This window comes from Lagenorhynchus albirostris, chromosome 3 (assembly GCF_949774975.1).
Source record: "Lagenorhynchus albirostris chromosome 3, mLagAlb1.1, whole genome shotgun sequence".
Classification (NCBI taxonomy): domain Eukaryota; kingdom Metazoa; phylum Chordata; class Mammalia; order Artiodactyla; family Delphinidae; genus Lagenorhynchus; species Lagenorhynchus albirostris.
Window position 1 is genome coordinate 148,994,886 of NC_083097.1, and position 14,838 is coordinate 149,009,723.

Sequence of the window (14,838 nt, forward strand, 5' to 3'; positions counted from 1 at the left end):
GTTTTGGGAAAGATGTTTATAAAAATAAAGGGGCAGAGGGAAAGACTAAGAAGCTTAAGAAGAAGCTAAGAACTAAGAAGCTAAATGCTTCTTAACACTTGAGGTGTTATGCTTGAGACCAGTCTGATGGCTAAGGATCTAGAAATGAAGGACTCAAGCTAAGAGATGGTTGAGATGGACTTTGCAACGTGGGAAGGCATATTAGTTTTCTGTTGCTATGTAACAAATTATCAAAGCTTTAGTGGCTCAAAACAACACAAGTTTATTATCTCATAGTTTGTATAGGTCAGAAGTTCAGGCACAGTTTAGATGGGTTCTGTGCTCGGGGGTCTCCTGGGTCTGAAATCAAGCTGTCAGCTAGGCTGCATTCTCATCTGGTTCTTAGGGTCCAGGTTGTTGGCAGAATTCAGTTACTTTTGGTTGTAGGACTGAAGTCCCCATTTTCTTGAGTGACCTGGCTGTTGATCAGGGTCATTTTCAACTCCTAGAGTCCACCCTCAGGTACTAGCTGCATGGCCCTCTCACAACATGTTGACTTACTTCTTCAAGGCCAGCAAGAGAATCTCTCTCCAGTCTGCTGTGACCGAGTTTGCATAGCATACTCATGGGAGTGACTATGCCATCATATTCACAGGTCCTGTCCTCAGTCTTGAGGGAGGAGATTATACAGTGCATGTACACAGGGGTGGGAAGCTTGGGGACCGTCTTAGAATGCTGTCTATCATAAAAGGCAAAGGTAGTTTTTGCCCTAAGGCTTATAGGTCACATGGCACACTGACCAGGAAATTCACTATCATAGAAATAGACATTGAGATGTATTATAATATATTTATATATATACAAACAGACATTAGATATATATACACACACAACATGGGGAATTGGGAGAAGAAACTATAATTTCCAGTTTGTGAATATTTCTAAAAATGTGGATTCAGAGAACTGATCAGACATCTAAATTTTCAATATACTTCATAGCCTGTCAGTTGATCTAGTGCTATTCCAAATATTTTTAATCATTACAATTTGTAGAATATCTTTTAAGTTCACAAAGCACCTGCGCGTACATTGTTTCATTTGGCCCTTCCCAGAATGTTGTGAGTTTCTAACAGAAACACTTAGCCTGTGAACCGTGCCTTGGCATTTACTCTTACATTTATATTAGCTCTTAACTCTCACTAACACACTGAAGTTCACATAACACCAAAACGGCCAAATGTGTAGATTACATGCTATTTTACACTTTTGTTTATTTGACCATGTGGTTCACTTTGCATAAAGTATCTTGTCTTGTTCACCCAGGAAACTTCTATTCATCCTTGAAACCTTTTTTTTCAGACCATGCTTGAACAGTATTGTTCTTGAGAAATCCTTGCCTTGCTCTCGAAGAGCTGGATAGGGAGAACCTGCAGGCTGACAGGTGCAAGAGAGGCCCGATTGCATATCCGCCTCAGACACCTATTGGAAGAACATTTGGCAGCACTCAGAGGCAGTGTTCAAAAAAACATTGTTATTGAATGAACGGTCTGAGTGCTTAACTTATATTAACTCATTTAAGCCTCCTAACAACCCAACCAGGTAGTGATGGTTATTTTCCCATTTAATAGAAGAGAAAGCTAAGACACAGAAGGTGTAGTGCTTGAGCCAGGATTCAAACCCAAAGCACAATGTTTCCTCTCCCTACAATATTGACAGTATCAGTATTTGCCCCACAGCACAGAATTAAGTGAGATAGTGCATGTCAAGCACTCAGTGTCTGCTGTATAGTAAATTTGCAAAGCATGAGGGATATTTTTATTACTTGTGGCAAAGAAGCTTCTGCTTTCCTATTCTTTGGAACAGGAGATAGAAAAAAATAAAAAGAACATTCCCCACCCCACTCCCCCGCAAAACCCTCATCCTTGTTTAGCTGTACCATTTCTTTAAGGAAGCCAGGGCTCACTTTTTAATATTTGGAGAAGCAGAATCCAAAGGGGGTGGAGCAAAACAACAGAATTTACATTTGCAAATGAGTTCTAAATGTCAGGGAAGGAGTGATGTTCTAGATGGGCTGGGACCCAGATCCTCCTTAACTAACATATTTAAGTGCCACACCGTAGATGTTCAATAATAGTAGTTCCTCCCCATCCTTTCCTTTTTGAGCTATATTTTGTCCAAGGTATGCCTCACAGACCTTAAAGAAAATTCTTCATAGAAGAATTCTTGCAGGAGTTCATACACTTGACTATTGTCTCTAGGAAAACTTGGTGAAAGTTTTCAGTGAAAATTTGGTTAATTTAAGCACTAATGAGAAGAATGATCATAGTTAGAAGATTGCTTCCTTTGAGCTGTGTGACCTTGGACCAGTGACTTGACAGCTCTGTGCTTCAGTTTTCCTTTCAGGAGAATGGAAATAGCAGTGGTATGTAGATAAAGTATATGGAGGGCTTGATCTAGCTGTGGCACATAATAAATTATTCCAAAAGTATTACCTGCTATCATCTCATTCAACCCTCAAAACAGCCTTGTTAACTAGGGGTTATGATTATGATTATTGTCCATATTTTACAGCTGAGGCCCCGAGACTCAGACATCTTCTGTGTTACCCATGACACTGTGACACTTGGCAATAGTTATTGATTGTCTGTCAAGTTTCTTTTTTCTTCCACTTTGCCTACACAGTGGGATGGAGTCCCATAAATGTCTTGGCAGGTTGACAGCTTATCTGGAAAAGATATTAACCACCTCTGCAAAATATTCAGACTTCAGAAAAATAAAATGATACAATAGATTCAGTAGACCTTTCTGTTTTTCTTTGTGGAAGTCCCTAAATGAAATCGGAATTAAGTATATGTGCAAAAGTTTTGCTACAAGATGTTCATCATAACTTGTTTATATACCCTGAACTGTGGAAACAGCCTACGTGTTCAGTCATCAAGACCGGTTAGATTAATTGTGGTATATGCATACAATGAAATATTAAGCTACATCAAAAGGCAAAATGAAATCATATATTTTTCTACATGGAGAAAATGTTAGTAGAGTGTTGTGTGATAAAATGAAGTATGAATCCGTTTCATAAAGTAGATATTTGCATAAATAGCAAATACATATGCAGAATATGTGCATATATATGCATATAAAGACTGGAAAGGTGAGACCAAAATTGTCACCTATGGCTGTCTGTTGGAACTGGAAAGTATTATGGGTGATTTGAATTTTCTATTTTCTTGTGTTTGTTTGAGTGGGAGGCTCTTTATTTTCTGATCTTTATGCAATATACGGTAAATTCTAGTTACTAAAAAAAAGTTACAGAAAAGTCTTTCAAGCCTCTGTGCATGCTAACACTGGTTGAACATTTCAGGTGATTGTGAAGACAAGAACGGAATATCAGCCCGAACAGAAGAACAAAGGGAAGTTCCGGGTGCCGAAAATCGCTGAATTTACGGTCAGTGTCTTGATGGTGTAACAGAAAGACTGGGTGTGGGTCACTGAGTCTAATCACATAACTAAAGCTCTGCCTCTTGAGGACAAGTTATCCTCTCTCCTACTCCGAAATGTTCAGACAATTTGGTAATTGATAAATGTGTCTCATTTCTTCTTTTTCCTCCTGTCCCTGTCTGTCTGCCTTTCCATCACAATCTTCAGGAAATGTGATAGAAATGTATAAAGAAACTCAAAGTTTAGACATTGGTTGATTGCAACAAATACAAAAAAGACAAAGGGAGAGAAAAGTTGACTTCTTAGTGGTAAAAAACGAATGGTTGATTTTCTATTTATTGGTGGCCGGGTCACTAGGAGAACTGGTGAATATATATCACTGTGATGAATTGCGTGAAGGAGCCATGAAGGCTGCTCTGTGAGGATGTATGGAGGAAGCTCAGGGAAGTACCCTGGGGAAGTCACTTAGATGGCTAAGGAGAGCACAGCTTGTGCAAAGGCCCTGAGGCTGGAGGGAAGTTGAACCCAACATTGAATAGGAATAAGGGCAGTGAAGCTCAGCTCTAGGAGGGGTGTGGGGACCAGACAGAGATGAGGTATGAAAAGTGGGCAGAGGGCAGACAGTCCCAGTCATCGTAGGCTGTGTGGAGGAATTATTATTTTAGGCTAGAAGCATGAAAGAAACCCCAAAGGACTTCAAGAAGAGGAAGGATATGATTAAACTGGGTTTTTGGAAAAAGCATGCTGGCTTTTACATGAGTAATAGAGGGAGGGCGGGGAGACGGCTGGGTTACTGCAAGTAAAAAAACAATAGTGGCTTAGCAAAGGAAGGTGAGTGGAGAGAGGCCTAAAAGATACTTAGGAGGCAATATCAGCCATGGAGCCAGTAGAATAAGTGGTTCTGTGGATGGAAACTGACGCAGTCTGGCTGGGTTTGAGCCCTGTTTCCACCTCATACCAGCCATGTGGCCACAAGCTAGTCAATAAACTTCATTTATCAAATGGCGATAATAGAAGGTTACTGTGAGAATGGAATATAGAACACATGCAAAGCACTTGGATCTATACGTGATAAGTGCACGATTAATAGTAACTATTTTGTATCAACTGTGGCTGAGGGCTTTGGAAGTGAAAACAGCCGTTGGTTGGTTGTCTGTATGTATTTGTATAATACATACTTGGTTGGAGTATGTATTATACATGGATAAGCATATTGGTCCGTTTCTGTCCCTATCTGTCTCCCTGCTACCTGTGTCAGAGCAGCTGGGTGTGTGAGCCTGGGAGCGAATATGGCACGTCTGTGTACATGCCCCCGGAATGTGGGACTTCCCTGGATGTTGACCCCCTCTTTGAGGGCAGGAATTGCTTTTATTTTTGGCTGTAGCTTTAGTGTCTGGCACACAGCATGGGCCCAGTGAACGCTGACCTGGCCTGAACTGCATGCAGGTATCTGCAAGAACCAGCAGGTAGCTGTGAGCGGAGGGTAGGAGTATCATGGTGCATAATGTATGAGCATCAGGCCAGGGAGTAAAGCTGACCTGTCCTCCTGGCAGCAGAGATCATCAGAAGTATGCCCAGATTCATGCACAGAAATGTTTATTGCAGTGTTATTTGTAAAATCGAAGCATTGGAAACAATGCTAGATTTTCAGCAGCTTTCTCATGATTCCATATGTAAGACCACATGCATAGGATGGACTGTTTCAACAGTTTCTTAGGAATCACTTTTGGAGGGAGAGTATTTAGTTTACTCTGAATTATGGGCTTAACGAGATATTTTCATCTTTCTTGTACTTTCTCAATTTTACACGAGCATGAATTGTTACAATAATCAGAAAAAAATTAGAATATTTTAAAAATTTGCTCTTTTTGCCAAATAGAGTGTTACAGTTTTTGATGGAATTATTCCTTATTTAGCAATCATGTAAGATGATGGTTATGAAAACATGCAATAATTTGGGCAAATGCTTCATAGAGGAAGCTGAGTGAAAAAAGCAGAGGTTAAAATTGTATGTTTTCTATGGCTGGAACTATGAAAAAAACCACAAGTATACAGAGGAAAAAGGACATGGAAAGAAATGTCTCAAAATGTCGTTTGTGGCTGTGTTATCAGCCGTGGTGTTGGACCATGTTGTCATTGTTTTTTTTTTTTCCTCTTTGTTGGCAACTTTTGATGATGTGGCAATTTTATCATATTTGATGCCCATGAGTCCCTGAGAAGCTGATATAATCCCGTTTTTTTCAAGGGGAACTATGGCTCAGAGCAGTGATATGACCTGCTCACCCACTAGCAAGTGGCAGGGCCAGTGCTGAAAGCCGGCCCCACCCCCCGCCTTTCTGTTCATCTGTGCTGCCTGCTTTGGGTAACTATGGGTTAGAACAGAAGCGAGTCAGCCAGGAGAAAATGAGTGGCTTGTCAGGGTCCAGGGCCTGAGGAAGTGCCCCACGCAGCTTGACTCAGTTGGCCCTGGGGGTTGGGAAGAAAGGGCGTTGGGGTTTGGGGGCAGCCCTTTGTCAGCACAGACTGTCAGGTGTGGGCGGAGGGCCCTGCCGCTTGGAACAAAATGGGAGGAATGGAGCAAAATTGTTTACTTTTGTAGAGCTGTGAGCATTTATTAGCCTGGCTTTTCACTTCCTTAAAGAGAGCTCCCCCTGGGCCACGTGAAGGATGCATCTGCTGGGGTGAAGGTGGATGCAGCACCCTAGGGAGGAGGTTGTGCTGCTGGCGATTCTGAGGCAGGAAGAGTCTGAGGCAGGAATAAAGACACAGACCTACTAGAGAATGGACTTGAGGATACGGGGAGGGGGAAGGGGAGGCTGGGACGAAGTGAGAGAGTGGCATGGACATATATACACTACCAAATGTAAAACCGATAGCTAGTGGGAAGCAGCCGCATAGCACAGGGAGATCAGCTCAGGGCTTTGTGACCACCTAGAGGGGTGGGATAGGGAGGGTGGGAGGGAGACACAAGAGGGAAGAGATATGGGAACATATGTATAACTGATTCACTTTGTTATACAGCAGAAACGAACACACCATTGTAAAGCAGTTATACTCCAATGAAGATGTTAAAAAAAAAAAAAGGAAGCGTCTGAGGGTCTGAGCTGTCAGCTGCAGTGGGACTCGGGGGTCCAGCTGGGCTGTTATGGAGGTAGAATGGTTCCTGGTTGGAGAAAGGGGCATCAGGGGCTCCTCCGTGTTTGGCTTGGCTGACTGAGCCGGGGGGTGCGGGGGGGAGTGGGATGCTGTCCACTGGGTAGGAGGTGGGGGACCGGGCAGTGGGAGATGCATTGACTGGGAGGTGCCTGGGGACCATGGGAGGGGTGGGGCAGAGGCAGTCTGGCCACCCTTGGATGTAACGGGTCTGGAGCTCAGGATAGAAATTTCGGCTAGACCACAGGGGCTGGAAGTCAGAGAATTCCCAGTTCATCTTAGAGAGCATAACGCTGGTAAACAGTGGCCGGGCTGCCCCTCCAGGATACTGCCCGTGGCAGAAGTAACCACAGGGATGGCAAGATGCCTCCCTCCCTCGTTCCAATATCTTCATGGAGGTGGCACAGTTTGTGAGTTCACATCTCAAATTTGACCTGGGGAGATCAGCTCATAGCAATTCTCTATGAGAGAGAATGAGAGGAGAGAGCAGGGAGGGAGAGACGAACTGAGAAAGATTGAAAGAATCGCCTGGAACTTTTTTTTAACATGAAGCCTCTTGCAGTCATTGCCAAGGGCCACAGACTTGAGAGACCGTTCATCAGGCTTCTTTGAGAAGATGGGAGCGTGCAGAGAGAAGCCTCTCCTTCTTTCTTAGTCCTGGGAGCCGGAGGTTCTTCTAAAGCTGATTATGCTATCGAAGGAGCTGGTGCATCCGCCCATGCCCTAAGATCTGATTGTCCCCAGGCTCACCTGTGAGAAGGAACTGAGTCTTGCATTTGGAGGCTGTTGGTGCCAAGCTGATGAGAGGTATTCCAGGGAACACCTGCACTTTGGGGCTAGATCCACTTGGCAACTTGGGTCACAGCCCTGTCACCTCTTAGCTTAGTTTCCTGACCTTGGGAAAGTCCCTTCACCTCTCTGAGCTCCTGATTCCTCATCAGTAAACCGGGACACAATAGCATAAAGTGTAAGGCCTTGGTGCACTCTAGTTCTCAATGAATGATCATTTTATTCTCTTCCTGTTCATATCCCTTTCCTTCACCCCGGGTTCTTAGCTTGCTACCTCATTAGCTGAATTTTGTGTGTTGGTTGAGGCAGACCTGGTCCTCCCTCTCCTGGCTTTTTCTCCCTGGGAATGTGGCTGGGAAAACCTGGAGGAACTGTTCTAAATGTAGCCAGTTCAATGTCAGGATCCATGGGTGGCCTCTGGCTCTCTACAGTGACCTAGAGAGCTATCTCTTTGCCTCCTGGGGAGTGTAGGCAATAGTTTTTGGTAGGCTAATTCTCAACAATCCATTATAAAATGAATAATCCTAGTACCTGTTAAAAATGCCTTAACGTCCACTTTTTAGGCTAACAACCACCTTGTGACCTTGTTACTCTTATTCTTATCCCCATTTTACGGACGAGGAAACTGATGCTCAAAGAAGTGAATTGTCTGACAAGGCCACGCGGCGAGGACGTGTCAGAACAAAATAAGAACCCAGCCCTATGGCTCCACATCCCACTCTCTCTGCTACACCTGATGCCACCCTGCCATTGTCCTTGCCAAACTGTGGCCTGTCTGAATTCTTCCCTTCCTGCCCGACTTCTTCCTTTCCTGCCCTTTCTCCCCTTTCTTCTTTGTCTTTATCAAATTTGCTCTGGGCTGGGCTGGATGCCTGTTGCTGGGAGACACACGGATATGCAAGAAAAAATCCTCGCTCTGGAGGAGCTTGCAAAGGTGTGGATTAGACAAGAGTGTCCTGGCCAATTTCTTGGAATACTGTCCCTGTATGGTCACCTCCTCTGGGATGCCTCCCTTGATCCTCTGAGCTGGGTTTGGTGTCTCCTCTGGGCTCTGCAGATCATATGGGGTTCTCGAATGCTGCTGTACTGTGACTGGCTACTCTGGCATCTTCAGCCCCCTCCAGCCTCTGGTCCCTGGAGGGTAGGATCACACTGGCCCACTCATGTGTTCCTAGTTCCCAGAAGAGGGCCTGGCATAGAGTGGGTGTCACGTGTGCTGCAACGTGAGCCCCAGACTTTTGGGACCGCCTCAGTATTCATCCCCAATAACATGCTGAGTCTGGGTTCAGGAAATTTGACTCTGGTGGCTATGGCCTGGATAAGCTCAGATTAGAGGGTGTCCGGGCACATGGGGAAAGATCTTGGGGATGCCTACAGACCAGACCCTGAGCACAGTCAGTGGGGAGAATCCAGAATGGGAGGGATGCATTAGGGTAAAGGGACCAGAACCAACCATTCCCGTCAAGCAAATGGACGCATTAAAATAAAGCTGGTTGGGGAGAACTAGAAGCGAGAGCTTAGCAATTTTTAAGGAGCTGGTGTCTGTGGGCTATTATTAGAAACAAACGACAACAACAAACCAACAGAACAAAACTAAACGAAAATCCAGTTGAAGCTTCAGGCCTAATATTATAGGGTGTTGATTTTTCAGTGTTCCATCCATTCACTGATCCACTCAACTTTTGGGGGCTTGTGCTCTGCTCCTGACCTGACCTGTGATTGGCGCTTTATGTAAGGTATCCCACTGAATGATCCCAGCAAACTGGGCTGGCGAGACTGTCACCCCACTTGCAGGTGAGGGAACCAGGCTCAGAGAGGCTGGGAATTTTCCCAAGTTCCACGCCCAGGAGGCTGTGGAGCTGGGATGTACTCGCAGGTCCAAAGCAGGGGGCCGTGGCCGGGTGTAAGAGGTTAGGGAAGCTGCCGCCAGTGGAAGGGAGCCTGACTACCAGTGAATAGCTCCCGGGGGATGCTGCTGGGCCAGTCTACCTGCCAGACGTTTCTTTCCTTCTCTTCCTCTTCCACCCAGCCAGGGGATGGGGGTGTTTGCACTCTGTCTCAGGCCTCAACTCTGTTCACATTCCTTCTAACTCCAACCTGGGAAAGACATGGCAAAACACCAGAATCAGCCTCCCCGGCTGGGTGTCGGGAGGTGGCCACATCTAACAGCCGGCAGAGTCCAGGTCCCTCTCCTTCCTGAGAGTCTCTGGTAACTGTGCTTTCTTCTCTAACCCATCATCTCCCGGCCCATCCTCCTTCTGGGTCCCTCTGCCTCCTTTCTCAGCCCCCTCCTGCCCATTCTTCTCACCTCCCCAGAGGAGGACTCTTTCTAACGTGCATATCCTGCAAGGACACTGCCATCCTCTAACCCTGCCATAGCTTCCATTGCTCACCTGCTTTCTCCCTGACCTGCTCGAAGTCCTGGTCCTTCCCTCGTGACACCATACTTCGTATGCCTCCCTGTCTTTGTTCGTGCTGTCCCTTCCCACTGGAATGCCCTTCCCACCTCCATCATTGGGCAAACTCCCTTTTCATCCCTCAGCACCCAACTCAAATGGCTCTGGCCTGTGAGGGGTTGCCTGCCAGCCCTTGCGCAGTCTGTCCTTCCTCCTCGGGGTTCCTGCACCTGCTATATAACCCTCCAGTTATACAGTGTTGGCATCAACGTTACCTGCTGTGTCTCCCACTGACTTGAGGCTGGGATGGTGTCTTCTTTATCTTTGCTCCCCAAGAAACTAGCCAGTGCCGGCCCACACCTGGCACCAAATGATGTCTTTAATAACTAAATAAACAGGTTAATGAGAAAACAAAAATAGCTGGCTGATGGAAAACTACACACTGATAAATACCAGAGCTCTGGCTGCCTCATTTTCAATATCTTTATTTAAAATCGGGGCTCTATCTTTGCTTCTAAGCTTCTTGCCGATGACACATTCTCATAAATGTCCTCTTCCTGGTGTCACATTCCCTGGGAGGTGAGACCTCATTTATAGCTTTGCCATTTGCTTCTACCAATTTTTCATCAAAACCCCAGGGGCTGCCCTCCATTGGTGGGATTCTAATATTTGCTGACAGCAGCAAATGGGGATAAGCGATTTTACTTTATTATCTGTTGTCTTGGTTTTTATTGCCCTCTTTTTTTTTTTTTTAACTTTTGAGGAACATTTAAGGTAAGTTATTAAAAACACTGCTTGCTGGCTTAGGAGCAGAGTCATCATCTGGAACAGAAAGAATTTACATGTGAGCGCTTGGTGGAGAAAATCTGCAATAGTATCTGATGTTTATGATCGCACTTCTGGCTAGGGTTTTATCAAAAATCAGAATAAAGATGTAGGCCTATGTTTATGGCTGGGTGCTTTCTCCTGGCCTCATGGAATGGTACTATTAGAGTGACCTTCAAAAACATATATTATTGAGAACTGAAAAGCAAATGTGGCTTAATTTTTTTAACAAAACATTTCCCTGGGAGAGAAAATATCTGTGGTGCTATCTCAGGACAAATGTGCTCAGGGTTTGGATGTGGGACTGGGAGATTCAATGACCACTCCACAACCTAATGACTGGGCTGCTTTTATTGCCAGGTTCTCATTCTCATTGACTCAAACATCGGCAGATAAATGCTGTAATAAAGCAAGTCACTTGTTTATAAGTTTAGTGTAGATGACTTCTAGAGTTTAGTGAATATTCTTATTTCCTATGGGACTCCTGTAGGAGTTGGCTGATTAAAAGTTTGCACACTGCTCGTTAAACCGTTGGAAGTTTGTAACCAACCATGGTGGGAGTATTTACACCATGGAAATGAGCAAACAGTGTAAATCATGCATCACCCCCCTTTCTCAGCCCAGGAGGGTTTACCAGCACACTTGTGTGAAGGGCAGTATGGAAAAGGGGAAATACATGGGCTGGGGGTTTGTCACTGTGGGTATGTATGAGCTAAAGCAAGTCATTTCATCTCTCTGGACCTGTGTTTCCCAATCTGTAAAATGAGATAATGCTGTCTACATCATAGGCCTGGCCTGAGGACAAAATGAGATAATATAAGCCCCATGGTAGCTTGATCAATGTGAGCTGCCTCTTGTTGTTACATGATAGTTTCATTGCTGAGGTGCTGGTCATTCGGCTAGACGGAATGCTTCCACCCAGGGTGGGTCTCAGTGGGAAGCCACGCCTGGCTCCATCTCACTAGACCCTCTGTCTCGACTGACATTGCCCTGGCTCAGTTGCTCCTCCTTGCCCACCATTCCTGCCGGGCCAGCTTTTGACCTTCCAGCTTCATCTCATCTTCCCCTTTCTACCTGTTATGAAGTCAGAATGATCATCAGATCCTGCTTGAGAAATCTCTGATGGCTCCCCACTCCGACAGGCAAAAATGTGAGGTTTTTGCGTGATATTGCAGGCTCTTGCAAAGGTGGTCCTTGCTGCTAGGTCCCTCCACCATTCCTGTGTCCTCAGTGCTCCGGGCCTCTCATGGCTCTATAAAACCACCATGCCCTTTCACCCCTCCAGGTCTTTGCCCGTGCAGTTTCCTCTGGCTCTATTGCCAGCCCACGTTTTCTGCCTTGTGGACCAGCTCACCTCCTCCAGAAACCTGTCCTTGATTCCCCAAGTCAATTTCTCATCTGGAGAATGTCCCAGCCTTTGCCTGCACCCACCACTGCTCTGAGATGCCACATTGGCTGCAACTAGAGTTCTCCTGCTACCTGGCTGGATTGATGAAAGTAGTGCAGAAGGTAGGGCTTCATAAAGGTTTCTCACATCCCATGTTGGGGTAATGAAAGGAAGATGCTTGTGGAAAGTAAAACAAGATTTATTATTTGTAATTAATTAATAACAATAACTTCCATTTCACTGAGCTCCTATTATATGCTGGGTAGTTTGCTAGTCATTTTCTATTTTATCTTTAACTCTTGAAGTAGGCGTTATTTTTGATAGCCAGATGAGGAGACCAAGGGTCAGAGAGTTTAATGAAGGTATTCAAGGTCATGCAGCCAATAAGTGGCAAGAGTCAGGCTTTTCTGGACCAGAGGGGTATGTATGTCTATGGTATGTATATGAGAGTATGTGTGTGTTCTTTTGTCTCTGTCAGCTTCCAAATCAGGAAACCCTGTACATATGGGTAATTGGCTAACTTAAACTAAACTGAAAAGTGGTTGCTAGAATACTAAAATGTTGCTGCCTATCCCTGTTACTTGCCAAGCATTAGGCCAATTTTGCTTTGGCTCTCTTCTTTTTTCTCTTTAAATACACTGTTTGGCCAAGTCCTAAATGCATTGATCCAAAAGAGAGGAGAGAAGCAAACATTTCCCAAGGAAGACATGCCATTTTCCTCATGGCTTGTCATGTGGCTTGTCTCACGGTCCCCTCACGCAGTGGGAGGATTAATCTCCTGACTGTCTTGCTCTCTGGGCCTCTGCTGCTGCAATGTGTGATTATTTTAAACGGGATTAAAAAAAAATTTATGATGTTTAAGCTCCTGGAACTGTCAGAGGAAGACAGGTCCTAACAAAGTGACTGTGTGGCTTTTTGTGTCACCATCATGTTCTATAATTATAAGAAAACTAGTCGTCATAGCAACTGCCACATAGGCCTGGCTTCCTCCTGGAGATGCTGGCAAGCTCCTCGGCTCTGTGATCTGAGCAGTTGCAGGTGGATTTGGTTCTCAGAGGGGATTCAACTCTCACTTGGGCGATAATCATGAATGCACTCTAAGACTCCACAACCCGAACTCAGTTTTACTATGCAATCTGACAGACCTGGGTTTGAATGCTGGTTCTAGAACTCAGTGGCTACATGGGCAAGTCATCTCACTTGCATGAGCCTCAGTTTCCTCTTTAGTAACATGGGTATGTCAACGCCCACTTCGGAGGGTTGTTGCAATAACTGTGTTTAGGATGCGCCTGGCAGAGTGCCTGACACACAGGAACTCTGATATATACTAGACGTCTTCCCATTCACCTCTTCGCTGTGAAAAAATGAAAGAAGAAAAATGCTAAATTAGAGAAGGATGGATGTTTTCATATTCTTTTATTATTATTATCATCATCATTATTGTTATTAATTTTGGTAGCATTTGTAGCTAGAAAAACAAGTTAGTAAATCGAAATTCTAGGCTGAGTCATGTATATCAGGGAGAGAACGAGAGAGATGAAAAGAGAGAAGAGAGAGAGAAAAAATAAATGAATATTCAGCTAGATGAAACTGACTTGATTTATTTTTTTCCTTATCTTTAAAAATTTTTTTTTATTTTGCATTGGAGCAGAGTTGATTAACAATGTTGTGTTAGTTTCTGGTGTATAGCAAAGTGATTCAGTTACATAGATACATATATATATATGTATATATATATATACATATTCTTTTATATACATATACATATTCTTTTTCAAATTCTTTTCCCATTTAGGTTATTACAGAATATTAAGCAGAGTTCCCTGTGCTATACAGTAGGTCCTTATTAGTTATCCATTTTAAATATAGCAGTGTGTACATGCCAATCCCACACTCCCAATCTATAGCTTCCCCCCCACCCTTCCCCCGGTAACCATAAGTTTGTTCTCTAAGTCTGTGAGTCTGTTTCTGTTTTGTAAATAAGTTCATTTGCATCATTTTTTGTTTTTAGATTCTGCATATAAGTGATATCATATGATATTTGTCTTTCTCTGTCTGACTTACTTCACTTAATATGATAATCTCCAGGTCCATCCATGTGCAACTGATTTGATTTAAAATTCCTCCAACTTTTTTTTTTGTGGAAAATTGCATTTCTCTGAGGCTAAGAAAAAGACATCTGATCTCGGGACTTCCCGGCGGTCCAGTGGTTAAGATCCATGCTCCCAATGCAGGGGCCGTGGGTTCAATCCCTGGTTGGGGGAGCTAGGATCCCACATGCTGCACAGCGTGACCAAAAAATAAATAAAATAAACAGTAAAACTGGAGAAAAAGTTCAAAAAAAGCAAAAAAGAAATATATCTGATCTCTAAAAAAAAAGTTCTAAAATGAGTAAGGAAACCTGGTTTCTGGTCTCAGCCTCAGAGCTTCAGTTTTCTCATCTGTAAAATGAGGAAGTTGGGTGGGACAGTCCCCAAGGACTCTTCTGTCTGAGATGTTCTAAGACAGTGGCTCTCAATCAGGGATGCTTTTGTTCCCCAGGGGACATTTGGCAATGTCTGGAGACATTTATGGTTGTCACCATTCTGTGTGTGTGTTTGTATGTATATGTGGTACTGGTATCTAGTGGGTTAAAGTCAAGGATGTTGTGAAATATCCTATGATGCACAGGACAGCCCTCCACAATGAAGAATTATCCTACCTAAAATATCGATAGTGCCAAGGCTGAGAAAACCTTGGCCTAGGATTTATCGCCATATTTATTTGCCTGAAAATAGGAATTATGTCCCACCACGACATGTCAGAGTTGTTGAGTATTCAGTTTCTTATCTTAGCCATCTCCTGGAGATTTGAAGCCCTAGAAAAATT

The 14,838-nt window shown here is 44.1% G+C and overlaps 1 protein-coding gene across 1 annotated transcript in view; it reads left to right on the forward strand.

The window, feature by feature from the left end:
* The window catches only part of NSG2 (neuronal vesicle trafficking associated 2), a 55,917-nt gene that overhangs the window by 12,546 nt on the left and 28,533 nt on the right, over positions 1 to 14,838 (forward strand). Inside the window, exon 2 of the mRNA XM_060146569.1 lies at positions 3,344 to 3,427. Within this exon, the coding sequence (XP_060002552.1) occupies positions 3,344 to 3,427 (84 nt within the window). The remainder of the gene's footprint in view (positions 1 to 3,343; positions 3,428 to 14,838) is intronic.